Source organism: Ornithorhynchus anatinus, chromosome 18 (assembly GCF_004115215.2).
Source record: "Ornithorhynchus anatinus isolate Pmale09 chromosome 18, mOrnAna1.pri.v4, whole genome shotgun sequence".
Classification (NCBI taxonomy): domain Eukaryota; kingdom Metazoa; phylum Chordata; class Mammalia; order Monotremata; family Ornithorhynchidae; genus Ornithorhynchus; species Ornithorhynchus anatinus.
In genome coordinates this window covers 44,111,786-44,139,342 of record NC_041745.1, presented here as the reverse complement: position 1 = coordinate 44,139,342, position 27,557 = coordinate 44,111,786, and the positions used below count along the sequence as shown (strand labels likewise).

The following is a 27,557-nucleotide window of genomic DNA, read 5'->3' as shown; positions in this document are numbered from 1 at the left end:
TCCGGCCTCTTCCTAACCCCGCCGATGCCAAACGAGCCCAAGTCTCCCACGGGGGCTCCTGAACGGATGCCCGGGGGGGAGGGGGGCCGGGGGCAGGTACGGAGCTCAGGAAGCCTGCCCGACCTCCCTCCCGGGCCCGGTGGGAAGGCCGTGCGGGGCGGGGGTGGCATTCAGACCTCGAGGTTGTACAGCACGCGGAAGGCGGACATCCCGGGAGCGAAGGAGCGGAACAGGCTCTCCAGGATGGAGCTGGCCCCGGGCTGGTGCTGCTGTTTCGAGGACAGCGACGGGGACTTGGATGGCTGGGGGCTGGACTCCGACAGCAGCGTTCTCTGCGGAGGAACAGACGGCCGCTCGGTCAAACTCGGCCCGCCCGGAGACGGCCCCCGCGAGGCCTGATTCTGGGGGCGCGGCGGTGAGAGCAGTTTGCCCAATTCGGTGACCGACGGATATACTCCTCCTAGACCGCTCGCCGAGGGAGGACTGGGGGGGATGGGGAGGTAGGGTGACCTCGGGGTGTCCTCGTACCTTTCTCCCCAGGGAGTCGAGTTGGTCGAGGGCCTCCTGGATGGCCGGGTCGGTTGGGATGAGCAGCAGAAGCTTGCGCACACGCAGCGTGATCCTAGGGGTCGGGATCGCTGTGATTTCCTGAAGGTCCGGCCGGGGGAGCTCGCCCACCCGCTACCCGCGGCCGGTCTGGAAGTCCCCGGAGGCTCACCTGGGTTCCTCCAGGGTGGCCAGCTGGTACAGCATGTCGAAGACGTTGCACACCAGAGCCATCACCACGCCTGGCAGCGACTTCTCCTGGGGGATGGGACACACGGCACCCGTCCGTCCAGAAGCCCAGACCCGGGACCCATCCAGGGGGGTCGGCGGGTAGACGGACGGACGGGAGCTGGGGGGAGGGGGGTGGACGGACGGGGGGTCAGGGGGACAAATACAAGGACGGGGAGGCCCAGCAGGGTCTCGGCTAGCGGAAGCCAGAGTACGTGGAGCCCGATCGGGCAGGCGGGCCGGTCCCCGTCCCAGGGGGCTCCTTGGGAGCGGATACCTGCTCCATGACATACGACGAGCCGAAGACGCTCCCGGAGGAGTCGGCCGAGCTCGCGGACGGCGTCCCGCTGCCCGAGGTCTTCACGGTGAGGGCCTGCTCGTCGGAGAACCCCAGCTGGTGGAGGAGCTTCTGGTCCTTGCTGACGGTCAGCTGCAACGCACCAGGCCCCGGGGATGGGGAGAGAAGGGGGGGGAGGGGGTGCGTCACAGGCTGGGCCTGAGATGGGGCCCGGGGGGGGCAGGGAACGAGGTGGTGGAGGATAAGGAGGAACGGGCCCAACCCACCAGGCTGTCGTTGGCAAAGATCTGGATGTTGTCTACGGGCGCGTTGAGCTGCTTGGCGACTTTCCAGCGGATGCTGCCCACCGTCTCGTTGCTGTGAGCCTGGGCGGTGGTGGGAAAACGGTTCGGGCCGAAGGGCCCAGCTCGGCACCCTCCCCCACCCACCGGGCCCCCTGCCAGGCACTTAGCGTGTGCATGTGAAAGGCAGAATCTGATTGTACAGCACTAGTATCACACTCTGAGTGCAGGAGTGCGTTCACGTGTGTGCCGAGGGGGGTGGGGAGTGACAAGACCGGAGTTTAGCAGGTCTACGGCATTCTCCCAGGCAGGCAATCAGTACGGCGTTCTGCACACGAGAGGGGCTCGGCTAACTTTCCCCGGGACACGAAGGGGCTTGGGCACTGGGCCTGCTTCCCCAGATGGGAACGGGAGCGAAGGGGAAGAATACATAATATACTGATTACGCGAGGGGGAAGAATAAATACATAATCATAAATAATTATATTTTCCAAGTCATTACCATGTGCCAGGCACCGTTCTAAACGCTTGGGTGGATACAAGATAATCGGGTTGGACACGGTCCCTGTCCCACATAGGGATCACAGTCTCACTGTTGCCGAACTGTACTTTCCGAGGGCTTAGTACGGTGCTCCGCGCACCGGAAGCGCTCAATAAATACGACCGAATGAACGAATTTTACAGATGAGGGAACTGAGGACCAGAAAAAGGAAGTGACTTGCCCAAGGTCACACAACAGACAAGTGGTAGGACAGGGATTAGAACCTATGACTTTCTGACTCTCAGGCCTGGGCTCTACCCACTAGAGGACGGGGGTCAGAGGGGATGGGGGGAGCGGAAAGGAGGGGAGGGGAGAGGACAGAGGGCAAAGGGAATGGACATAGAGAGGGCGAGGACTTTCTCACATCGATCCCCACCGGCCACGCACGCTGCCTCTCTGGCAGGAAAAGGCCCCAGTGGCAACTCCGCCCAGGAAAGGGCGCAGACTCGGCTCGAGCTCCCAGCCCAGCGGCTGCCCCAGGGGCGCTCGGCAGACGCTCCCGCTCGGGCCGAGGCAGCGGGACCGCGAGCGGAGAGCCCCGAGGGCCGACCGAGGCCGCGGGATCTGCCCCAGGTCGGGCCCCCGGGGCCAGGCCGGTGCCCCCGTGTCCGCGGGAGGCCCGCCCACCTCGAAGGAGAAGGTGTCTTTGGTGGAGTCGCAGTTGACGCTGAGGGACAGGAGGTGGCCCTGGAACGAGGCACCGTGCGGGAGGATGGTCCGGGGCACCGAGTACAGGTCCTGTGGGGGCACCCGGCCGGGGCAGACATGAAACCACCCCCGTCAGCCGCCACCACGTCCCCCGCCCTCCTATAGCTTCTAGGGGTGCGCCCGAGAGCCGCCTCCCGGGCTCTGAGCGGCTGAGCTGCTTCTACAGAGCACCAGGAACCTCGGCGACGGCTGGGCCTCCGGCCCACCCGGCCCCGGGCTCGACTTCCGGCAGCTGCCCTTCCGGACACCCACCCCGACGGTCAGGGATCGACCACTCCGCACCCTTGGCTCCCCCAAACTGACTACGCTTAGATTCGTACCCGTCGGGCCTTTGGTGGTCACCCCGCCCTCAGTCCCACGGCACGTACTTATCTCTATTAACGTCTGTCTCCCCCTCTAGACCGTAAGCTCGCTGCGGACGGGGAAGGTATCTACCGACTCTGTCGTACTGAACTCTCCCAAGCACTCAGGCCGGTGCTCTGCCCGTAGGAAGTGCTCAATAAATCTCACCGATTGGCTGATCGGGTCCGCCTCCCCGCACCCAGGTGAGAAGAGCGCCTCACCTCGACAGTGATGACGTAGCGCTCGGCCAGCAGCAGCAGCCTCTCGATGACGACCAGCTTCGTAGACCTGGAGATTGGGGCCGGGCGTTGGGCTGGGGAGCTCGGTGGAGCTTGGGCCCCGCTGCCGACCGCTGGCCCCCGGCCGGAAGGCAGCGGCTGACCCGTGCCAGGGTTGACCCCGTGGCGCCACCGCCTCGGCCGCCACCCCGAGGCCCCGCGAAGGTCACGGTCCCGACCCGGCCGCCGCCCCGCCCGGCGCCCGGGGCGGACGGGCCGGTCGGGCCCGGACCCCGCGAGCTGGACCCGCACCGACGGCCTCCGACGCCCTCCCGCCGGTCACCTGTATGGCGACTGCACCGACGTGGCCACCGTCGGCATGGCCGTGGCCGTCAGCATCTTTGTGGCTCTGGTCACGGCGTGGGTCAACGTGGGCCCTCCTAGCGCCGAACTGGCCGCCTACAAAACAGCGTCCGCCACTGCTCTCCTGCCCGGGGTGGGCGGGTCTCTGGCGGCCGGTAGGGGGATGTGGGCACGGCCGGAAGGGGGGGGGGGGCACGGGAAAGGGGGGAGGGTGGGGGAGCGATACACCCACGGTTACCGAAGGGGCCTCCCCCGCATCGCCGCGCACGGATCCCGGGGCAGAACCCTGCTAGGGCACTGGTCCAGAGGGGCTGCCTTCGGAACCACCCGAACGCCTGCCTTCCACAACCAATCCACTTCCATCCCCAAAAGCCCCCTCCCCGCCTGGCCCGGCCGGACCGGCCAGCTGAGGGACGAGGGGGACACGTACTTCCAGTCGCGTGTAACAGTCCGCGATGAACTTCTTGTGCAGCGACACTGAATCCTGTGAGGGGCGGGAAGAGGGAACGGTGTCGCCGGCCTCCGACCCGCCCGGGACATCTGGGGGCGTGAGCGCGCTCGCGGGCGCTGCGAGGGGCGGCCCCGAGACCGCCCACCGGGCCCGGCGCGAGCGGGCCCCTCACCTTCTTGAGCCTGGGGTTCAGGTTGACGTAGCTGTAGCTGATGATGAGCTGCACGGCCTCGTTGGCGATCTCGTCGTCGGGAGACTCCATGCACACTTTCCAGATGAAATCCATTCCCACCAGCTCCAGCTTCTCCACCAACTGCCACGCGGGCACAAGAGGGGATGGCGCCGTGAACGGCTGGCGCCGGGAGACTCCCTCGGCCCTGACCCGGCCCCGGGAGCTTCCCCGAGACTGGATGGCGGACACGCTGTCGAGGCAGCCACCCGAGGGGAGGCGGTTCTCCCGCTATCCGCCGCCCCGGACCAGGAACGTGTCCCCCACCTGCCGGCACCTCTACCGGAGCCCGGCCCGGAACCTCATCCGCCCAAGATGGACGTTTCCCTCCGATTCCTCCTCGCCGGCCACCCCGCTTCCAGCCTCTCCCCACGCCACCCGCCCTCCGCTCTCCTGCCACCGCCACCCGGATCGTCTTCCTGTAGCGTCCTCCTCCGGCCCCGGTCCCTCCGGCTTCCTCCCCGTCGGCTTCCGGGCTACCTCCGCACCCCGGCTCGCTCTCTGCGCCCGCTGGGCCCCGGCTCATACTCCTCGCCCCTCCCAAGCCAACCTTCGGGCCGGGCCTCGATCTCCCATCTCCATCCCCTCACCCGTACTGATCCCCCGGGCCTGGGGCTCCCTCCTTCCCTCCCTCGGACCTCGGTGCTCCCCACATCCAAATCTCTTCAAAACCCCGCCTCTTTCTATCAGCCTTCCCTGATTCGTCACCCGGCTCCCTGAGCTCAGCTTTAGCAGAGCTGTTTCTACCTATCCTTGGCCCCGTATATACGAGCGTGATCAAAGGAACTCCGGGGACCCAATCTGTGACCATCTCCTTGTCTTCCTCACGCACTGGAGCCGCAGAGACCGTGCCTCGTGCCTCCGGTGGGCCCACCCAAGAGCTGAATCCAAAAGCCTAAGCCTGGCGGATGCTCGGTCCAGCACCTGCCCACAGCGGGTGCCCGCTGGGTGTCTTGCTTCCGGCGGGTGCTCACGAAATGGATGGGGATGGGCAGGGATAGGCGGAGGAGGGGGACGGAGGTAAGCGGAGGAGGCGGACAGACTCACCAGCTGTGAGCCTTGCCGTTTCAGCCGATGGTCGCAGAGGTTCACGTTCTCAAAGAACGCCTTAAACAAGCCGAAGCCTGCGGGTGGGGCCGGAGCACCGGGTCACCACCGGCCAGCGGGAACCCGAGCGGGACACCGACCCCCGCAATCCCATGCACGAGTGGTCCCACAACCCCAGAAACCACATCCCTACTCCCCTGCCTCTCCAGTCACGAGTAATAATAATTGTGGTATCTGTTGGGCGCTTACTGCGTGCCAGGCACTGTACTAAGTGCTGGGATGGATACAAGCACGTCCAACGTGGGGCTCACAGTCTCAGTCCCCATTTACAGATGAGGTAACTGAGGCACAGAGAAGCAAAGTGACTTGGCTAAGTCACACAAGCAGACAAGTGGCGGAGCTGGGATCAGAATCTTCTGACTCCCAGACCTGTGCTCGGTCCGCTGTGCCGTGCGGCTTCTCCTACGCCTGCGTGACCCCAGGTGACTTCTCAGTCTTCTCCCATACTGTGCCCCGCCACCTCGACCCCGGCACCCTATCCCCCCCGACCGCAGAAAGGGGTGTGCGGGCCCTCTCCTACCGCTCATGGTAATCTCGTAGGATTCCAGTTTCAGAATTTTTTCCTTGAAGAGCTGCTGCTGGACATCACTCTCCAGATCGTGCTGCCCCTTGGTGAACCACTCGAAACACATCTGCGGAGGACAACCAGTCCAGGCCCATCTGTGCCTTCCTCCTGTGGCCAGGTCCCGGGCACAGGGCACAGGGCCGGAAGCGGCAAGCCTGGGGCAGAGGGCCCGGAGCAGAGAAAGCGGGGCAGAGGGTGGAAGGCTTGGAAGCCCAGGTGTCGGTGGACGGCCTGGGGGTTACAAGAAGGGACGAGGTCAACCCCTCACCTCTCGATCCAGCTCGCAGACGTCCTGTCCCGTCACCAGACACTCCCAGATCTCCTTGGCCCGGCTCCACCCCAAGTAGAGCGTAGCTTCTTGCAGGAAAAATGCCAGGAACTTGAGGTGCGCCTCTAGGTACTGAGAGAGACGGCCGGTGGCTCGCTGACCCAATCCGGGCTGGGTCCCCGGCACCGTGCGCACACCAGAGAGATCGCTCCCCACCTGACTGGGGCTCGTCACCGGTCACGTCTGGGCTCCACTCGGCTCCCACCCTCAGCCGGACGCGGAGGCCGGCCCCCACCTAGGCTCCCGTGGCCCCCGTTACCTCCCGGTATGTGTATCTGCCATCCACCAGTGTTGACCCAGACAGGCCCCCGGGCCCCGTCGCCGCAGCCGCTGCCAGTCGGTGGCACGCCAGGAGGCTGCCCGTCACCAGCTTGACGATCTCAAAGTTCTTCTTCAGGTCCTGAATGATGCTCTGCGCAAACGCAGGGCCGCAGCTACTCAGAGCTCGGCCAGAGGGGTTGGGGGCTGGAGGTGGGGCTGTCTAGGACGGGGCGGGGGACAGGCCTGGGCTGCCCGCTGCAGTGGGGAATGGGGAGTGACGTGTCGCACGGCCGTTCACCCTCAGTCCTTGTGCAAACTGGTACTGGCGCCAGGAGGCTCCGCCGGGAAGCCCGCAACGCCCCGTGGCATCCCACACCGCCCTGCTGAAGCCCCAGGAGACGGCCCAGAATTCTCTACGTCTTCCCAGGGGCCCACCTCCGTGCCCGTCTCCAGAGGCTGGCCCCCGGCCCGTGGGGTGCGACCAGCAGCCTCCCCCAGACGGCAGTGCTCAGGCCTCCCCCGCCTTCCCGGAGCTCCCGGGGGGCGCCGGGAAGGGACCCCATCCTCGCCGGGGGCCGCGCGCCACCTTCCGGCCCGCCCCGTGGTGGCTCACCTTGTCCTGCTTCTGGTAGGTCTGCTTGACGAACGAGCGGGTGATCTCGTGGAGCTGACGCAGGGCTGGCACCACCCACACCAGCTGCGGCGGGTTCTGCGGGCACACCTGTGGTCAGAGAAGACCACGGGGCTGGGCCGGGACTGTTTGGGCTGGTCCTCCACTGGCCAGGCGGCCCGTAAGCCGCCACGGAGGAGAAGCCCCACGGCTCACGGCTGCCCCATGGCCGGGGCCAGGCCCGGCTACGCCGTGCACAAGGCCCGCTTCCCAGTCCCAGTGGTGGCACGTGGGCACGTCCTTTGCGGAGACGAGGGCTCCGACTGGACTAAAGCAGCCCCCGAGCCTGAAACCCGGCCCTTCCTGTGCTCTGGCCGCCGGGGCCGGGGAACGGGGACCGCTGCCGTCCCTGCCCTGGACGGTGGATCTCCGGCTTCGCCCGCGGCGAGAACAGCGGACGTGCTGAGCGTCGCGGGGAGCCGGCCCGAGGGCTCGAGGGAGACTCCAAGTTGCAGCTGCCTAGGACTGGACCACGTTTTTCCTCACTCCCCATCTCAACCAAGCTGGGCAAAGTGTAACGCTATAAGAAGAAGCACTGCCTAGTGGGTGGCGCCCGGACCTAGGGGTGAGAGGACCCAACCTCTAATCCCAGCTCTGCTACTTGCCTGCTGTGTGACACTGGGCAAGTCGCTTCAATGTCCTCCCCTGTAAAATAGGGATTCGATCCCTGTTCTCCCTCCCTCTTAGACTGGGAGTCCATGGGGGACAGGGACTGGATCTGACCCGAGTATCTTGTATCTACCCCAGTGACTAGCACGGTGTCTGTCACCTACTAAGTGCTTACCAAACACCACGGTGACTCCTAGCAATAATTAAGTCTACCTAGAACAGAAGAAAAACTCTCTGGGCAACATTTCGGCCTCCCATTCCTGACCCTCCCCGGAATGCTCAGAGAACTCAGCTTCCAGGACCGCTAGTTTCTAAGGAGGCAGAGCGGCCTAGTGGGTAGAGGACAGGGCTGGCCCAGTCCCAGTTCGAGAAATCTCTCTGGGCCTCAGCAAGCTCCTCTTCTTTCGGTGGGAAGATCCCTGCTTACCCCCTCTTCCCTCCCTCCTTCCTTCCACCCCCTGGGACTGGGACCCTACATTGGATTTGTACAGGGTTTGGCCTGAAGATCCCGGGTCGAGCCCAGTGCTCAGCACAGGGCACGGCCCTGAGTACATGCTAAACAGCGCACGCTAGTAATCGCAATGACGACGACAAAAATGACGAGGGCGGGGACGCAGGGATGATCGAATGACCGATCGGCCGCCAGAAGGACAAAGGGACCGTGGGCGACCCAGAGGATCCGGAGGATCACATCCCCTTCTCCCGGCATCTGGAGATCTCAGGCCGGGGTAAGCACTATAAACAAATCCTCGTGGGGCGGAGCGAGAGAGCAAATTGCCCTGCAGGACCCCCTGCGGGAACCCTCCTACCGGCTCACTAAAGGTTACTGGAAACAAGGTCGCTGACCCCCGTGCGGGATCCGCCCCCACAGTCTGGGTGGAAAATCCAACTTCAAGGTTCCTATCGGGAGAGCGGCCGCCCGGCCCCCGGGATGCGAGGGCGGCTCGGCATGGGCCGACGGACGGACGGACGGAGGGTGGGTCGCGTCTCCCTTCCCCGGCCCGCCCCGGCAGCCTCGCCCACGGACGCTCACCTTGAAACCATCCTTCTTGGCCTTCTCCAAGCCCGTCCATTCTCCAGGCTGCAAAGGAGGCAGGGATGTCAGCGTCGTCGCCACGGCCCCCGGCTGGCCACCCCCCGCCCAGTCTTGCCGCGACAGCCCGGCCCCCGCCCGCCTTCCGCCACGGACCCGTTTGATGTCTTCAATGCATTTGATGATGTAGCTCCTCTTGACGGTCTCCTTGATGGTGTAGGCGTCGCTCAGGATGGCCAGGTGCTCGTCCAGGGCCTGCTGGATCAGGCCGCCGGGCAGCGTGGGGAGATGGGCCAGGTCCCAGAGCACCTCCAGCACCTGCGGGAGACGGGCGGGTCAGCTGGGGAACGGGACCCCCGGGGGGGGCCGGGGAGAGAACTGGGGAGGGGGTGCCCTGGGGTAATCGTGAGAGCAATAGCTGAGGTACTGGTACAGCGCCTGGCCAGTATGGGTACAGTACTGGGATGGAACCAGGTTGTTCACAGTCCCTGTCTCTCATGGGGCTCACACTCTCAATCCCCGTTTTGCAGTTGAAGTAACGGAGGCCCAGAGAAGTTAAATGACTTGCCCGAGGTGAAATAGCAGATGTGGCAGCGCCGGGATTAAAACCCAGGTTCTTCCGACTCCCAGGCCCGTACTCTATCCGCTAGGCCTCGCTGCCATAGAGAGAACTGGGGGCGGGGATGGGGACCCCCCGGGGTAGCCGGGGGTCGGGGAGGGGCCCCAGCGGCAGGCCTGCCTTTGCCGAGGTGGTGTCGAAGCGCGCTTCGCGGCCGATCCGCCCGATGAGGCTCAGCAGCTTCTGTCTGACCCGGTCGCTTTCGGTCTCCCAGCTCTGGAAGGCAGAGACGCCGCCAGACGGCGTTGGCAGAGCCGGGGCGGGGGGCCAGAGGCCGGCTCGTCCCCGGCCCGCGGAGGGACATCGGGTTGGCCACTTCCCCTCTCCGGGCATCCGGTTCCTCTTCCCTCCTTAGGGGACCGGGAGCCCCGGGTGGGACGGGGCCTGGGCTCGGACCGACGGCCCCGTGTCGACCCCGGCTCTGGGGGCGGGCCCCGGGCCCGGTCAGCCAGGGTGCCGTGGCTGCCGCCAGGGTTTGCGCCACTGCCCCAGGGAGCGTGGCGGCTCCGACGGAACCGGCACGCACGGGCACACGCACAGGGACCTCTCGGCTCCCACGAGCTCTTCTCGCGGACTCTGTCGGCATTTCCCGGGGCGGGCACGGGCTGGGTGGCCATACCTTCTGGATGAGGACAAACAGGTGACTGAGCTGGTCCGAGCTGAACTTGACGGCGGCGGCGGCGACGATGGTGTGGATGTTCTCGATCACGGTGGACGACTGTCCGCACTGCGGGACGGCAGGGGCGGGTAGGGGAAGCCGCCGGGCCCACGAACCGGCGCGGTCCACGCCCCGGACTCCACTGTGTGGGGCAACGGACCCTCTCCCCGTGCCACCTCCCTGTCCCGAGAGAGCCTTCGGCAGGGCCCCGCCCCGAGGTTTAGGAGGACCGGGCGCTCCAAAGAGCTCGGTGACAAGCCCGCAGTCCCTGCGCCCGGATCCGGTCCCAACAGCCACTCCCCAGACCCCGAGGGGAACCGGCCCGGCCCACCAACCCCCACCCTTGGCCCGAAAACCCGGGGGACGGGGTGCCCTGGGCCTCTGCTACTCGACAGCTGACACTGAGGCCCGAGCACTGACAGATATATTGCATTATACGGGCTGTTCGCTCACTCGCTCCTCCACCCCTTGGCTATGGCTACTTATTTGGCTCAGTGGAAAGAGCCTGGGCTTAGGTGTCAGGGGTCACGGGTTCTAATCCCAGCTCCGCCACCTGTCGGCCGCGTGACTTTGCGCAAGTCACTTCGCTTCTCGGTACCTCAGTTACCTCATATGTGAAATGGAGATTAAGACTGCGAGCCTCACGTGGGACAACCCGCTTACCCCCTATCCACCCCAGCGCTTAGAACGGTGCTCGGCACACAGTAAGCACTTAAATACCAACATTATTATTATTCTTCCTACTGCCCCCCCGGAGGGCGCACGCCGCGTACACGCTGTGCGGCGCCCGCCGGGTCCCAGTTTACGGAAAACGCGGAGCGGGACGGTCCACCGACCCCTCCCGTTGGCACTCCCCCGGGGAGCCGACCGGCTGCCACCACCCGGTAGGGAGGGAGAAAGGAGGGAGGAGAGGAGGTCGTGCCACGGTGGTAGCCCCGGCCACTCCCCAAGCCACGCAGAAAGACCGGTCGTGGGGCGGTTGCTCGGAGGGAGCCCGGCTCCGCTGAGATCCGCTCGGACCCCCAGCACCGAGGGGGATCAGAGGCCGGCCTCCAAAACCCACGGAAAACCCCCGACGGGCTCTGGTCCCGTCAGCTGGCTGTTCCCCGGCCTTGCCATCCCTACCACCTCTGCCAGCCTGCTCTCCCCGGCTCTTTCAAACCACCTGCCCTTGCCCACTCTCCCCGGCTCTGTCCGGCCACCTCTGCTCGCCCGCTCTCCCCGGTTCTGTCGGGCCGCCTCCGCTCACCCACTCTCCCGGGCCACCCCCTGCCTCAGCTCTCCCCAAACCCCTGGGCTCCAAGCCCACTGGGGGCCTGGCTATCCCAGAACGTTCCCGGCAGGGGCCGAGACGCGAGCTAACGCCATCTCAGAAGTTCATTAGGGCCAGATCCCCTCTGGCCTAGGATCTACAACGGGGGCAAATACAAGAGCGTGCATAAGGCAGGGCAACAGTTTTTCAGTCAGACCAGAGGAACAGAGAGACCCCCCACATTCCGCTTACCTGTATTCTCCAAATTTTAGTGAGCTCATCTAAAGACAATTTACTGCCCAGCAATTCAATAATTCCCTTTATACGGTCACAGTATTGGGCTTGGTCTATATTACCTGACAGAAGAGACGGCACAAAGGAAAGGAGATATGTTCACAGTTGTCTTTCTACACATCAACTTGTTAATTAACTCAGTAGCAACTTGTTCCTTTCTGAGGAGGCCAGGGCAGGAAGAGGCGGCAGCCGGGGGGAGGCCAGGCAGGAGAACGCCGGGCCCGAGGAGGAGGCCGGGTGGGAAGAGGCCAGGCGGGAGAGCGCCGAGTGGGAGGGGGCCGGGAGGGAGGAGGAGGCTGGCCGGGGAGGAGGCAGCCAGGTGGGGAGGAGGAGGCCAGACGGGAGGAAGAGGCCGGGCGGGGAGGGAGAGGCCAGGCGGGGAGGAGAGGCCAGGCGGGGAGGGAGAACCGGGCGGGGAGGAAGGGGCCGGGCGGGAGGAAGGGGCCGGACGGGGAGGGAGGGCCGGGCGGGAGGGAGGGGCCGGGCGGGGAGGGAGGGGCCGGGCGCGGAGGGAGGGGCCGGGCGCGGAGGGAGAGGCCGGGTGGGGCTTTTTACCTTCCAGAGCGACGGACAGCACAGAGTTCTCCACCAGCCAGTCCAGCAGACGGTCAGCATCGATAGCGATCTTTACGGACTTAGACAGAGTGCTGTCCTCTATGAGCTTGGTGACCTGAGCGGAGAGGGAGAGCAGGCCGTGGGCTGGTAGAGCCGGGGGGCCACCCGCGGCCCCTCGGGGTTGATCTGCAGAGGCAAGGTGCCTGGTAGCAACAACCCGGCCACCGCCTGGACGTGTGGCGCCTCAGCGGCAGTGCTCGGGTGACTCTCCGGCCTGGACCCAGTGACCCCCCTAAACTCGCTGCTTCCCACAACGGACGATTTCCATCCTCTACAGACAAGTCTGCTTCTTTCCGCCATCCTATTTGCTCTCTCTCCACACCTGCTTTATCACACACACACATCCTTCCCAACGTGGAGGGAATGTGTCATTTTGTTGTTGTATTGTACGCTCCCAAGCGCTTAGCACAGTGCTTTGTACACAGTAAGCGCTCAATAAATACGACTGAATGAACAAATGATAATAACAATCATTTGCTCGGCGCTCACTATGTGCCGGGCACCGTTCTAAGCGCTGGTGCGGATACAAACAAATCCGGCTGGACACAGTCCCTTTCCCACATAGGACTCCCAGTCGTGATCGCTATTTTACAGATGAGGGAACTGAGGCACAGAGAAGTGAAGTGACTCCCCCAAGGCCACTCAGCAGACAAGTAGCGGGGTCAGGATTAGAACCCAGGCCAGCGCTCCGCGTTGCACTGACCGCGAGGCCAACTGGCCCGTCGGCTCCCCGGAGCAGGGTTCCGTCGTGACGACCGACGAGACCACGGGCCCCGTCGGGACGGGGGACGGCCGGTCGGGGAGGGAAGCGCGTGCCCGCCCTACCTCTTTGAGAGAGTTCATCTTGGCGCTGAAATGCGGGGACTTGAGCATGCGCAGCAGGATGTCCAGCCGCAGATCATCCACAGCGGTCACCAGGTCGGGCTGGAAGCGCATGCACAGCAGCTTGATGGCCGACAGCAGCTCGGGGATGCTCAGGAGCTTCTGCGACAGAGCCGTGGCGTCAGACCACGCGGACGGATGCGTCCGTCTCGCGCTCCCGACGTCGCCGTCCCCCCGACGAGACAAGCAGCAAGGTACTGAGACCTACTTCCGCAGCCCCCGGCCCTCCTGACCGTAGCCTTATCCTCCGCTGTTTCCCCCTCCTGCAACTTACGCTACCGTCTAACAACAATAATCACAGAGAAGGAGCATGGCAGCGTGGATAGAGCATGGGCCTGGGAGTCAGGTGGTAATGGGTTCTGATCCCAGCTCTGCCACTTGTCTACGGTGCGACCTCGGCCAAGTTGCTTCACTTCTCTGGGCCTCAGTTACCTCATTTGTAAAATGGGGATTGAGACTGGGAGCCCCACGTAGGACAGGAGCTGTGTCCAACCTCATCTGCTTGTATCCACCCCAGTGCTTAGTATAGTGCCTGGCACACAGTAAGCACTTAATAAGTACCATAATTATTAGTGACCGTTATTATTTTTGTTACTAGATCGTATCACAAATTATGATTATTTTTTATTATTATTACGTACCGGTTAAGCCCTTACTATCGGCCGAACACTGTTCTAAACCCTGGGGGAGTTACAAGATAGTCAGGTGGGACATTGTCCTTGTGCCACTCGGGGCTCCCACTTTAAGAAGGATCTGTCCCCACACTGGATTGGTAGTTTCTTGAGGGCAGAGACCAGGTCTCTAATATAATCGACTGTCCTCTCCTAAGTGCTCAGCCAGTGCTCGGTAAATCCCGCTGGCAGATCGCCTCTCCTCCCATACGGCCCGCGTCCTGTCAAGTGCTGGGCCCCGGGCTCTGTGAGGGCTGCCGGGCTCTCAGGCATCGCCCCCGGAAGCTCGTCTAGACCCTTGGCCCAACGCGTCCTTGCAGCCGGCTTCAACCAGGCGGCCCTTTCCTCTTGAGTTCCTGCAGCTCTGGCCGGTCAGAAACCGTCTATATGCTGCGGGGCTCCGGCGGGGGCAGGGAGGGCGTGGGCGGGGTGGGATTACTCAGACCCCGACGGTGGGTAGGGGTCGCCCACACTCACCTTGTCCTTGAGGTCCTTCTCCTCCACATTCTGGACGTATTTGATCATCTTGTGTATGACCGGATCGAGCATGGGCTGCGGGAGAGGAGGCGCAGGTCGGCCGGGGTCGGGGAGGAGGAGACCCCCCCCCCACCTCCTCACCCGAGAAAACCACAACACCAACAGCCGACGCTGGCTGACAGGGGGGCCCCGGGACCCGGGGAGCCCGGGGACACGGGAGAGGACTCAACCAAATTCCAGGAGCCTCGAAATTGAATGACCACAAACTGTAGTTACCCATAGTAAGAGCTCAGTAAATACTACCCATTAACTGATGGGGGTCCTGACCTCAGATGGCCCTCGCACCCCACTCCCCCACCCCCAAGTGGCCTCCAATCAGACTGGCGAGAACAATGCAGCACACTGGGCTGGGGAAGGGGAGGCGGCAGTGGGTACCACAACCTTCAGCACCCCGGCAACATGCCAACGGCATGTCGGCAACATGCCGTCGAGACACCGGGCACACACCGGCAGCCCGGCTAGAGACGGCATGCGGGCAGCAGTGACCCCCAGGCTCCCTGGCACTCGCCCACCGGGCCCCGATCCCTCAGGCCCGGAAAAGGCGAGCGAGCAAAGGGGTCGCGAGGAGGAGGTCTCCCGCTAGAAGATGCCAAGCGATGGCTGGAGTCCAGAGCCCGGGGTGCCGGGACCCTCCGGACCGAGTCGGGCCGGGGGGCTCAGAGATCCGTTGGGCAGGGGAGGACGAGAGGTGGCCAGCAGCACCGGCCGGGTCGGGCTGAATCCGACCATGCGGTCGACGCACACGGGTCAGAGCTTCCCCCGGACACAGCCGAGCGAGATGACCCCAAGCCGCGGAGGGGGTGGGGTGGGGTGAAGGAACAAACGTACTCACCTGCACCACTGGGGAGTTGAGGTATTCTGCACAGCCACCCAGGGGCTGCACCAGGGCCGACACCGCCTAAAACAGAGACGGTGGCGTTACAGCACGGCAGCACCGGGGCCAACCCCGGCCCGCGGCCTCGCTCTTAAACTCGGGGGTCCGGCCGGGGGAAAGCCCTAACGGGTGGCTTCTGGTTCCGGCCGCGGGGCCGAAGATCACTACCGTCTGGGCCCTGGGGGCAAGCACACCCGACGCTCTCACCATCTCGCGGGCCCGGCCCCGCCGGGCTCCACGACCCACCCCCACTTGGTGAGCTACACGCCCCGGGGTCCGTCCCTGCCCCCAGGTCCGGGTTGCGCCGGCTCGCCGAGCAAGAGAGCGGAGCCTGCCAAGGAGTGCGGTTGGACTTAGGGCGCTGCCATCTGACTGGCTGGCTCTTGCTACAGATAAATCATCCTTGGGATATCTTGCACCGAGGGACGGGACGACCCCCAAACGCCCCGCTCCACCCCCAGGCAACAGAACAAGCAGAGGATGGCCAGCATCTGGCCGCCATCCCGCCCCGCCCCGACGGAAGGATGGCCGGGAAGGATGTGGGTCCCTCCCCACGGGGGGGGGGGGGGGGGCGGAGCGGGGTGGCGGGGGCGCATGAGGGTTCAGCTCTCTGTGCTAGGCGGACCCAGGGCATGGAACTCACCCCAAGTTCGATGTCTTCCGAATGGAGCTTGGCCTGGATGGCGGTGAACCCACCCAGCTCTCCAAACTAAAGGAAAGAGAAAGGGATGGCAGTCAGCATGCTTGGGAGCACTGAATCACCAGGGCAGCCTTCCACTTGGTCTGTGGGGATGTGCTGTGTGGGTGCTGGAGGAGGGGACGGGGGAGAGGCGACCCTCAGGACCCACCCCAAAGAAGACAGAAAGCTGACTAATCTCTCCTTTCTTCCCTACTATTTCCTCCACTCAACACTTTAACACTTGTGTCATCTGACCCCTTCGGGACCCACCACCCTCACCGCCCCTCAGGACTTGTGCCCATCTCTCTTAATGCCATCACTTGCCCCATCTCTAACTGATCTTAGTGTCTGACTCCCCGCCCCACCCCGCCGGTGGATCGTCAGCCCCTGGGGGGACAGGGTCGGGTCTCCCCAGGTCTCTCTATGTGGCGCTCAGCATCCCGCAGGCGTTCGGGAAACGCTCTGACCCATCGGGCTGAGGGACGGCCCTCGTTGACCGAAGGTCTATCCCGGGGCCCGGCCGGCCCGCCCGAGGGACACGGGAAGATGGGCTAGTGACCCAAAGGGGACCCCGGTGACTCACCCTATTCACCAAGTCCACCAGCCAGCCGTGGGGCTCCTGCGGGTGGGGAAGGAGGCAGTTGTAAGCGCAGAGGATTTCCGGAAGGGTCGGGGGAGCCTCTCCCCGACCCACCCCCGTCCCGGGACGTCTCCAGAAGGCAAAGCCGGACGAGGCCCCGCTAACGCAGCAGTGGGGACAGGGGAGAGGGACTGGGGCCGGGCCCCCCGCCCCTCACCCCCGGTCTTGTAGTGGTCCCTCCCCGGATGAGCTGGCAGGCTCAGCGCCCACGGCACCGCTGGCCCGGGGCTGTGACTTCAGCACTGAGTGGGCCTGGACGGGGGGAGCGGGGAACAAGTTGGGAGCGGCAGCAGCGGCGACAGTGGCCGGCTGGAGCTCGGGGACGCACCCCGGGGGGTGGCGGTCTAGGGAAGGGGTGGCTTTGCCGCCGGCTGCCCGCCGGCCACGAGGGACCACGCTCCCCAGCCGCACACCGAAGGTGGTCCCGCCGGCACGACCGGTCGGGGACCTCCCTGCCCCAGTCGCTTCTTCGCAGCGCCGGTGGCCGGCCGTCAGCTGACTGGCCCCCTCCCTTCCACGGGTGGCACAGTGACCGACACCTCGGGGGAGGACTGTTACAGTGGGGGGCACCTGGGACTCCAGAACCGGTCCGGGCTCCGGCCCAGCCGACAGCAACACCCGCCACTGCTCGAGTCTCTGGGCCGAGGGCCCCCTTTCAACCCCTGGGCAGTGGGAGCCGGCCCAGCCTCTGAAGGACCCGACTACCGCGGCCCCTACGAGGGGACCCCGGCTCTGACCGGCCACCCACCTTCTGGAAAGTGGCCGCGGCGGGGGAGATGGCGTACATGCCCCCTTCCCCGAACACCTCGGCCCAGTTCCTCTGCGACGTCTTCATCCGGTTCTTGAAGTGGTACTCGTTGTCGGGGTTGAAGGCCTGGAACGAGAACGTGACTGGGCTGGGAGCCTTCCCAGGAGACCCTCGTACACACGAGGGGGGCGGGGAGGGATCTGAAAGCCCCCGGGGGGCCCACGCACAATGGGTCGGGGGTCACTGATGGAGCGGCAGGGCAAATCGACCCCGAGTAGATGCGGTTATCCCCTCCCCGTCAGACCCGGCGGAACGGGGGCCCCGGCCCTGGCTCCACGACGGTCTGGAGAAGAGCTTGAGGAGGGGCCCTGGGCCTCCCCGGCCAGACTCCCGTTGCCAACGCGGACCCGGGCGTAGGCGCGGGCGTCCCTCCTACCATGGTGAGCACTCCGAGCAGGCCGGCGGGGATGGGATCTTGCTTGAGGCGCTGGGCCACCAGGTCGACCAGGAGCATGAGCATGTTGTAGATGCCCTCGTGGATCTCCGTCCCCCATTTGTGGACGGCGCTGGACGTCAGCAGCTGAGGGAGCACGGAGCAGCGGCGCAAACCGCAACGTGTCCCCGTCAGCCACCAGCCGGGGGCTTCTAAGGGACAGAGATCCTCCCAGCGTCCCATGGGCCTGGCTGAGATCTCCCAGGGAACCCCAGATCACTCTGCCACTCCCCCACCTCCGCCCCATCCCTCTTCAGAGAACGTGTGGGAAAATGAAATTCCAGATCCGACCGCCGCTAAGCCTGTTGAGCAGACCCACGGGGTGGCTCCTGAGGGTAGGGATCGGGACTATTGACTCTGTGTCCGCTTCCCAGCGCTTGGTACAGAGCTCCGAACGTGGCAGACTGGAAGCTTCTCGAGGGCAGGTATCGTATCTAACTTAACGTCCTCTCCCAAGCATTCAGTATGGTGTTTGCACACGCCTGAGGGCCTATCTCTATCTTCCTCTCCCCAGTACGCAATACAGTGGTTTACACACAGTAGGTGCTCCATAAATGCTACTGATTGATTAGTTTGGAAGTTGTGGGCTCCTCTAACTGGAGAGCATCCCCCATCCCCGCTGCCTCTCCAATCTGTCATCTTATCCCGAATCTTTCCCCGGTGACCGAAAATGCAGAATTGAGGGACAAGGGGGGGGGGCGGGGGGGGGGGCGCGGGGTGACGGATTCAGAGGAAGAGCGGTCACGCTGGGTCACAGGCACCCGGTTAGGAGCTGGGCTGGGGACCGGGTGGGACGGAGGGACCGCAGGGGAGGGGCAGGGGGACGAGAAGACACCTTCCCTGTCTGTGGGCCTTGGAGGCCAATGCCCGACCCCAGCCTGACAGGAAGCAGAGCGGAAAGCCCAGCCCGGGCGGTGGATTTTCTCTGACCTTTTTAAATGCTTCGGGCATGCACCGGTCCACAAATCTCCTGCAGTTCTCATCCGAGTCGGCGAGCCCTTGGTGAACGGGACAGGATCGGGCCGACTTCGGTGGTGGGCGGCGCCAGGCCCCGTGGGGGAACGGGGTTTTCCCTGAGCCCAGCCTTTGCCACCCCACTTCCAGGCCCCGGCCACCCCACCTGACACCCTCTCAGCCTCGCCAGGCCACCTGGCCTGTGAGAGTCTGACCGTCAGGGTCGAGAAAGCCCAGCATAGGTCAGCTGGGTGCCCGGTGCTTCTTTATTTCCGCCCCGAAGGACTGAGAGTTATCATCCTCTACCCAGAGCGGCTCTCCCCAGAGCGCCACGTCCGCCCTCCGGCCCTCTTCACCCACCGCTTCCGGGTTCCGGGGGTTCGGGCGGCAGGATCCAGCACCCCTGTCCCCACCCCGGGCTAACGAGGTGAGAGGGCTAGAAGGGCACCCCGAGCAGAATCGGACACGCCAGCCTGAGCCCAGGCCCGGTTCACAGCCTGCAGCGCGTCCCGGGTGGACGGTGCCACGGCAGCCCGCGACACCGCTCTCCCGGATCCGCGAGACCCACCCGGGTGGCCGGGACACAGAAGGGCCCCCAAGCAGCCATGGCCGTGCCCACCCCCCCACGCCCACCGGTCCCCGGGGGCCCGGCTCCAGCCACTGCCCCTCTGCCTCGCAGGCCGTGCCTGACTACGGTCCAGGCTTTCAGGGCTCCCTTGAGGGGAAACTCCTCAACCTCCATCCTCCTGGGTGTCCCACGTCCCCACTGCCACCGAGGGGCTGTGGGCAACTAACAAGCGACGTGAGAACAAGCTAGTCCCACCTCGGCTTAGCAAGGCAACTGTGCCGGGGTTCCGGGACTCATCCCCGGGGAGCACCGGCCCGTACCTCCCCTCGACCCGGTGCCGGTCCACGGCCCCACCCCAGCCGGCCGCGGGACTCACCAAGCCGGGCAAGGCCGGTGGCAGCGATGAGGCAGCGGCCCAGAGACTCCTCGCGCTTGTAGGGGATCGACCAGTGGTCGGTCAGGACGCGGCTCTCCAGCTCGTACAGGTTGGTCGTGGGGAACTCCACGCCGTCACCGGGGCCGTTCCCGTTCTCGTCGCTCTTCTGCGTGTGGAGACCGAGACGGGAGGATCAGCACCGTGTCCGTGACACGTGCTGGGGCCGTGTCGCTTTCGAACCCTGGTCCCCTGTCCAGCCACTTGGACCTGGCACCTCAGAGCTATAAGACTAATAGTAATAATAACTGTGGTACTCTTAAGTGCTTACCATGTGCCAGGCACCGTTCTAAGTGCCGGGGTAGCTACGAGACAATCAGGTTGGACACAGTCCCTGTCCCACCTGGGGCTCAGTCTTAATCCCCATTTTACAGAGGAGGGATTAAGAGAATTGAAGTGGCTCGCCTAAGGTCACCCGGGAGACAAGCGACGGGATCAGGATTAGAACCCAGGTCCTTCTGACTCCCAGGCCCGCACGCTATCCACTGAGCCACGCAGCGTCTCATGTTGCCATTGCTCTGCCCATCGCCAAGGAACAGGACACTCCCTAGACCAACAGAGAGCCCGAGCACCTCCACCTGAGGCCCAGCCGGAGCCCCACCTAGCCAGGAGGGACCTCAAGAGACCGGATTCCTCGGGCCGCCCTTCCCTGCCCACCCTGGGCGATGCCCTCCTACAGAGCTGCTCCGGGACCCCTTCTGGCCCCCCGGGGGGGCCACCCTGCTCCCCTCCAAATTCGAGGGTAGCCGCTGAGCTGGGCTGCAGAGAGGGAGGGCTGAGAAGCTTGGAAATGCCGTTGCCCGCTAGATGAGGAAGGACCCTTACGGGACAAGTTCTGGTGGACAGTTGGAATGACATCCACTGAGGGAACTGTGGCGGCAGCTGCTCACAGGTCCGCCTGCCCTTCCGTGCTCCACTTAGACGGTAGGATCATAATAACGACGGTATTTGTGAAGCGCTTACTGTGTGCCAAGCACTGTTCTAAGCGCTGGGGCAGACACAAGGTCCCACAGGGGGCTCACAGTCTTCATCCCCATTTTCCAGATGAGGGAACTGAGGCCCCGAGAAGGGAAGTGACCTGCCCAAAGTCACCCAGCCGACAGGTGGCGGAGCCGGAATTAGAACCCGCGACCTCTGACTCCCAAGCCCGGGCACTTTCCACCAGACGACGCTGTAGGATCATCAAACCAAGGCAGGAAATGAGCCGGGCCGGGCGGCCCCGTCCCCCACGCCGAAGGTCTTCTCCACCTGCCTCCGGATCGGCAAGTCCTGAAGAATCGTCCGGCCTCGAAGCGGAGCCCGGACCTCTCTCTGGTCTCTAATGTCCTCTCTCTAGCACTCGGGACAGTGTTCTGCACACAGCTGACTGAGGACGGGGATCGGGCCTCCAAATCTATCGCCTTCTCCCCAGTGCTCAGTGCAGCACTCTCCACACAGTAAACTCACTGAGAACAAGGAGGGTGTCTACCAGCTCAACTGTCCTCTCCTCGGGCTTCAGTCCGGGACTCTTCACACAGCAGACCGGAGGTGCCCAGTAAATTCCGTGGAACGAATGATAGGAGAGAACGAAGACAGTGAAGCGTGGTCAAGAGGGAGACCCGGCTACTTTGGAGGAAGTCACGGGGGGACAGCCGCCTGTGTCCACTCCTCGAGCCAGATTCTCTACCCTCCACGCCACGCGGGCTCTCTCGTCCCACCTGGCAGGTTCCCGCGGGGGCCGGAGTGGAGGAGGCGGCTATCCCCAGAGCCCGGCCGGGGGGGCGGGCCGGGCGAGCCCGCGGTCGGCGGGGCGCGGACCGGGGATGGCCCGGGCCGGTGGAGGCAGGCCGGAGGGCTCCCAGGAACGTCCGGGCCGGGGGGCGGCAGGCGTGCTCGGGCCGATCCCGCGCTCTGAGTCAGCGTGGCCCTGGGCTGCCTGGTCTTCCCACTGCCTCTCCCTGCCCCAGAGGTACGTCATTTCCAGCCCGGCACGACAGCTCTGGGTGTATCAACCACCGGAACCCCAGGATCGCCGGCCCCCCGGCATCCTCGGGACGTTCGCTCGCGAACGCGGGGGGCCGCGACCCCAGCCGCCGTTGAGACGCGCAGCACCGCCTTGCCCCTGTGGGCACCGTCACCATCCTCCTCGCCTGTGACCTCGGCATCATCCATAACTCCTCTCTCTCTCCTAAATCACGAAGTAGCGTGGCAAGAGCCCGGGCTTGGGAGTCAGAGGCCGTGAGTTCTGATCCCGCCTCTGCCACCTGTCAGTTGTGTGACTTTGGGCAAATCCCTTACCTTCTCTGTGCACCAGTTATCTCATCCGTAAAATGGGGATTAAGACCGTGAGCCCCACGTGGGACGATCGGATAGCCTCGTATCTACCCCGGTGCACAGAACAGTGCTTGGCACCCGGTAAGTGCCTCACAAATACCATCATCGTCATCATCATCTTTCAACCCGCGGTTTCAGTCCGTCATCGAATCCTGTTGGTTCTACCTTCCCAGCATCTCCAGAATCTGCCCTTTCCTCTCAATCCACATTGCTACCATGCCGACCTAGATCCCCTCTAGCCTGCAAAATCACTGTGGGCAGGGAATGTATCTGTTATATTGTTCTCCCCTGCAGTGAGCACTCAATAAATACAATCGACCAACTGATCTAAGCACTCACCGCTCCTTGCCTGGACTCCTCCCTCAGCCTCCTCGCTGACCTCCCTGCCTCTGTTTCTCCCCACTCCAGTCCTCGCTTCGTTCTGCTGCCCGGATCGTTCTCCTACGAAACCGTCCTGTCCAGGTTTCCCCACCCCTCAAGAACCTCCTGGGGTTGCCCATCCCCTTCCACGTGAAACAGAAACTCCTCACCATCTCTCTAACTGTCGACCCCTTGCCCTCGTCCTCCCTCCTGGCTGGAATTCCCTCTATCCTGTACCCCTGCAGATGCTTAGTATAGTGCTTGGCACCAAGTCGGCGCTTCGTAAATACCGCAGTTGTCGCGACTATCTCGACTGCAGCGCTCCGGGCGCTCGGGACAGTGCTCTGCGTCCTCAAGCCCCTCGGCCGGCTGGACAGATGGAAGGATGGACACGCTAAGACCCTTCCCCCCAACCCCGAGGGTAGCCGAGTGCTTGAGCTGGCACCCAGCTACGGTCACCGGAGCTGGACCTCCTCCTTGACTGTGCCCAAAGCACCCCCTCCAGCACCCACCTCAGTGCCCTCTCCTCGCCCCCCAAGCGTCCACTTCAAGATCATCTTCTGGTCCCCGGCGCCCACCTCAGGGTCCCCCGGCACCCACCAGCCGAGCCCGGGGTGCGGGCCCATCCGGGCCCGGCTGTCCCACCGTGACCCCGAGGTCACACAGCAGCAGGCCGGGGCGGAAGCGGAACGCGGCCTCCCGGCCCCTTGCCGCCCCCGGCTCTGTCTCCGGGGCCGACACCCACGGGCCGCTTCGTTCGGCGCGACCCTGAGGGGTCAAGGATGGGGGCCGGACTGCCCCGCGGTCTCGTCTTCCTCTTACGGCCGCTCCTCTGGGGCTAGGAGTCACCAGGGGGCCAAACTCTCCCCCGACACGCTTCTCAAGACATCAGTCCATTTCCTTCCCCATCTAGCGGGAGCCCTGGGAAAGGGGAGGAAAGGGCAGGGATCCTGAGTTCCGCCAGACAGCACGCAGCCGACCGACCGGCCGCCTGGCTCCGCCTGGCCTAGCCCCAAAGGGGCTCTCGGCACAGCGCCTGGTCCCAAAAGGGCGCTCGGCACAGCACCCGGCTCCCAAGGAGCGCTCGGGACATACCATCCCTGCTTCTGCAGAACCCACTGAGGGCCGCCTGTCGGACCAGGGAGGAAGGCAGCAGGCAGTTGCTGGAGACAAAGTGGAAGGGGTATTTTGACACCTCGGATGACGTCAAGGCAGGAAACGTCCCGAGCCATGTCTGCGGCCCATCAGAACCCCCGTGGGGCGCTCTCTCTCCCCCCCACCTCAGCTGCTTCTGCTCCTGAGCCGCCGATTCCCAGCCCGGGACCGAGGGGAGACCGCGGCAGCCCCCACCTTCCACTGGGCCGCCCAAATGACCCGAGCCACTTTCCGCGAGGCCTTCTAGGCTCTGATCCGCCCGGACCTTATGGCGTGACCCTCCCCTTCTCCCCGGGGCGAAGACGCCCCCCCCCCCCCGGGGCAACGGCTCAGGGGGCTTCTCCGGGAGTCCCCGGCACCGCCAGCCATCGGAGCCTCCAATCCCGTCACGGCAGCAACCACGCCTCCTGAATCATACCCAACCTGATCCCTCAGCCAAGATGGGAATTCCGGGCAGGAATTCCAGGTGGGATACTACTTCCGCGAGAGAGGCAGACGCCCGAAGTGGGGGTGTGTTCCTGGCACAGCCGGACGGCTCCTTTGGCCCAACGGGAACTTCCCAAAGCCTGGAACTGTAGTCACGTCCAATCCCAGGCACCTGCAGGGCCGTGCGGCCTTTCCGTTTGCTTTTAAACACATCCTTGCCCTGCCCCCGGGCAAACATTAAACAACTGGGAAAGGACCACTAAATTGGGCCTCGGTAGCTCTTCTGACTGGCAGCGGTGAGGACGAGAACTGGGCTGCTGCTCGGGTGGGGGTACTATCCCACCCCAGGGGCATAAGGCTTTCCAGCCTGTGGGCCTCACAAGTCCCGGACTGGCCTCTTCTGCCCCAGCAGCGTCCTCCCCGGCCGGGCTGGGCCCGGCTCCGGTGAGCGGCTCACCTCAGCCCGGGCCCGCTGCAGCAGCATCCCCGGTCCCGCTGGCGGACAGCTGACCTGCGGTCGCATCCTTTCCGGGACCCCGGGAGGCTGCGGCTTTTGAGTTTCTCATCCGAAGGGGAGTCCTGGGGGGGAGGTTCTCCGATGGGGGAGAGGTCCCATGGGGAATGCGCCCCTCAAACCGGAGGCTGTAAATAACTGCTCTCCACCCGCCACGACAGCACAGCCTCTGCTCTGGGTCTCTCCGCAACACCTGCAGCCGCCAGTCTCTGCAACCCCTGCGGGCGCAGCTTCTGCTCCGGTCCCTCCGCAACACCGACGGGTGCCGCCCCTCCACACCTCGAGCACACACAGCCTCTGTTCTAGGGTTCTCCTCAACATCCGTGGGCGCAGCCTCTGCTCCTGCCTCTCCACAGCACCGGCAGGTGCAGCCTCCGCTCCAGGTCTCTCTCTGACACCCGCGGGAAAAGCCTCCGCTCCGGGTCTCTCCACGACGGCCGCGGGTGAAGTCTCCGCGCCGGGTCTCTCCGTGACAGCTGCGGGCCCGGCCTCTGTTCCAGGGATGCGGACTGAGCCCGGAGAGGACCCGTGGCATCTCTGCGAGGCCGGGCCCGGGCAGCCCACCAGAGCCGAACAGAACTCTGCTGGCTCAGCGGCGAGCGCGGCCCCGGGCCGCCGCTTCTCCTTGGCACCGCGACCCGGCGGGGCCCCGGGCGCCGCTGCCACCTTCGCCCCCGGGGTCAGCCGGCCGTCGTTCGGTCCGGCGCCTCGCCGGGCCCATCCCCCTCGCGGGACCACCGGGGACACCCCGCCTGAAAACCGACCCCGCTGAGGGCGGCCCGGTCCGGCGGGACCGGAACTCGGGCGACCCCGCTTCCGAGAGCCTCCGCGATCTCCCCGCCGGCCCCCCCCCAGCGAGGCTCCGGTGGGTACCAAAATGAATCCAGGACGGGCAGCTGGCCCTCCGGTGCCGTAAGTACTGTAATAGCGCGACAAATGAGGCTATTTTAAGGACGGCGAGGATTCAATTTAGGTCTCGGGAAAGGACAGAGTTATTTAAATGTGCAAATTGTTCAGGCCTGTGGGGGGAACACGATTAGAATTTTAAGAAGGAAATCGGTGAGCGGCGGGCAAATCCGCCCCTCCGCCCCCGCTCACCAATGGGTTGAGAGCCTGAGTCGGCCCCCGGCCGGCCTCGTCCCGAAGGGACCCCGGCCCTGCCGGTCCGAGGCCCGATTCCCGACCCTCGGCTCGCCGGCCGCGCCCGCCGGGGGACCGGGGCCCCGGGGCCCCGGGGCCCCTCCCGTGCTTCCCCCATTACACACGCCTTCCTGAACCAGGCTTAACGGAGGGGGGGCACCCGGGTGGGGTCACCGGGGGTCGGCACGGGGGCAGGACCCCGCCGGCGGGGCCGCTCCCGTCGTCCTGAGTGCCGCCTGATTTCTTCCCAGAAACGCCACACCAGCTTCGACAGCCCAGCCCTGCCCTGCCCAGCCTGCACCGAGTCAGACCTCACAGGTTGGCATCGGGGCAGTTGTGAAACCGGCCCTGCCTCCAGGGAGCTAAAGGGAAACCTGACCTCCGCCCCCGCCCCCACCCCCGGCCCACCACCACATTCCCGCTTCATCTGACTCTCGGAGGTCTCCCACCCCGCTAACCTGCTCCTAAGGTATATCGGGGACCTTGGAGATCCCCCCCACCCTCCCCGACCCCGGGGCCGGGCCCCGCTGGGTGACCTTGGGCAAGTCGCTCAACCTCTCCGGGCCTCCGTTTCCCATGTAAAAAAGCGAGGTGTGGATCCCGGCCGTCCCTCCCGCTGAGACCGGGAGCCCCCCGCGGGGACCGCGTCTTGTAAGACCGCACAGTGCTCGGCCCAGAGCGCTCGCTTAACAGCGAACGTTTCCTTACGATTATTACAGCACGGCGATCGACTGACAGCGCAGCGCTCCGCTCGCGGTAAGCGCTCGATTAAACGCCACTGAAGCTCGGTAGTATTTAAAAGCGTCAGAGGACCCGGTAGTCTGACACTGTCTTCCGCGCTCTCGCTACCTCATCTGGTCCCCAACGGGCCAGGAGGTAAGTGAAAATCAGTCTCAGCGCTGTCATTTTAACACAACGGGACTCAACACTCCCAGACCGACTCGCTACTTCCTCTGGCCCGACGCACCCCGTTTCTGGGCGTGGACTCTGAGCGACGCGAAATCTGGCTTCCGAGTTCTAGAAACCAACGGTTCTCTGGAAGGCGGGAGCCCGTGGAGCGGGGCGACGGGGAGCCGGTCAAATCCTGCTCCCCGCTCCCGAGAGCGCCGGGATCAGGGTGGGACCCTACGCCAGAAGCTCGGAAAGAAAAACCCTCGGCCGCCCGGGACACGAGCGGCACGCCTCGCAACCCGTTCGTCCACCCGGGAATCGGTCCGGGGTGCGTGCCGGGTTCGGAGCAGAGCGGAAGGCGACGGCTAGCAGACGCGATCCCTGCCTCGAGGAGTTTACGGCCTACTGCGGGTGCAGCACCGTGCTGAGCGCTTGGGAGAAGACGGCAGAGTCGGTGGACGCGATCCCTGCCCTCAAGGACCTTTCGATCCAGCAGCGGGGTGCGGGGAGGGGACGCCCAGCCCCCGATAATGAAGGGGAACGCGTTTTTGGGGCGGAACGGTGGGATCTGGTGACTTCCACGACGTAGCCCACCTTCTAGCCGAGCCCCAGTCGAGCAGGCGTACGCGCTCCGAGTCGGAGGCCGCCGCTCCACTCCGGGGACGGCACGAGAACGCCGGGAAGCCGGGAGGACCGGCTGTGTGCCCAAACACAGTGAGCGCCCCACAGGCGCCCCCGACTACCCAATGCGGGCAGATTCAAACAGCGGAAGCGGCGTGGCTCAGTGGCAAGAGCCCGGGCTTGGGAGTCAGAGGTCATGGGTTCGAATCCCGGCTCTGCCGCTTGCCAGCTGGGTGACTTTGGGCAAGTCACTTCTCTGGGGCTCAGTGACCTCATCTGTAAAAGGGGGATGAAAACCGTGAGCCCCACGCGGGACAACCCGATGACCTTGTATCCCCCCAGCGCTTAGAACGGCGCTGTGCACATAGTAAGCGCTTAACAGACACCACCACGATTATTCTTCAACTTTGGAGACGGTTCCTCGGCCCTGCCCTCCCTCCGC

At 64.8% G+C, this 27,557-nt stretch overlaps 1 protein-coding gene across 3 annotated transcripts in view; it reads right to left on the bottom strand.

Annotated features, from left to right (window-relative positions):
• USP24 (ubiquitin specific peptidase 24) overlaps positions 1-27,557 on the bottom strand; it is a 51,022-nt gene that overhangs the window by 21,139 nt on the left and 2,326 nt on the right. For 2 of the 3 annotated variants that reach the window (XM_029083026.2, XM_029083028.2), the window contains exons 2-31: positions 19,639-19,804; positions 18,671-18,738; positions 17,684-17,827; positions 17,248-17,373; positions 16,443-16,478; positions 15,824-15,889; positions 15,139-15,204; positions 14,247-14,321; positions 13,042-13,200; positions 12,157-12,271; positions 11,560-11,663; positions 10,017-10,124; positions 9,518-9,613; positions 8,935-9,096; positions 8,779-8,826; positions 7,080-7,187; positions 6,465-6,617; positions 6,146-6,277; positions 5,833-5,944; positions 5,253-5,329; positions 4,149-4,289; positions 3,956-4,009; positions 3,506-3,621; positions 3,166-3,232; positions 2,522-2,632; positions 1,339-1,437; positions 1,052-1,204; positions 719-804; positions 529-622; positions 177-332 (exon numbers count right to left, since the gene is read on the bottom strand). In XM_029083026.2, the coding sequence (XP_028938859.1) occupies positions 177-332; positions 529-622; positions 719-804; positions 1,052-1,204; positions 1,339-1,437; positions 2,522-2,632; positions 3,166-3,232; positions 3,506-3,621; positions 3,956-4,009; positions 4,149-4,289; positions 5,253-5,329; positions 5,833-5,944; positions 6,146-6,277; positions 6,465-6,617; positions 7,080-7,187; positions 8,779-8,826; positions 8,935-9,096; positions 9,518-9,613; positions 10,017-10,124; positions 11,560-11,663; positions 12,157-12,271; positions 13,042-13,200; positions 14,247-14,321; positions 15,139-15,204; positions 15,824-15,889; positions 16,443-16,478; positions 17,248-17,373; positions 17,684-17,827; positions 18,671-18,738; positions 19,639-19,804 (3,198 nt within the window). The remainder of the gene's footprint in view (positions 1-176; positions 333-528; positions 623-718; positions 805-1,051; positions 1,205-1,338; positions 1,438-2,521; positions 2,633-3,165; positions 3,233-3,505; positions 3,622-3,955; positions 4,010-4,148; positions 4,290-5,252; positions 5,330-5,832; positions 5,945-6,145; positions 6,278-6,464; positions 6,618-7,079; positions 7,188-8,778; positions 8,827-8,934; positions 9,097-9,517; positions 9,614-10,016; positions 10,125-11,559; positions 11,664-12,156; positions 12,272-13,041; positions 13,201-14,246; positions 14,322-15,138; positions 15,205-15,823; positions 15,890-16,442; positions 16,479-17,247; positions 17,374-17,683; positions 17,828-18,670; positions 18,739-19,638; positions 19,805-27,557) is intronic. The other variant, XM_029083027.2, reaches the window with a different exon arrangement.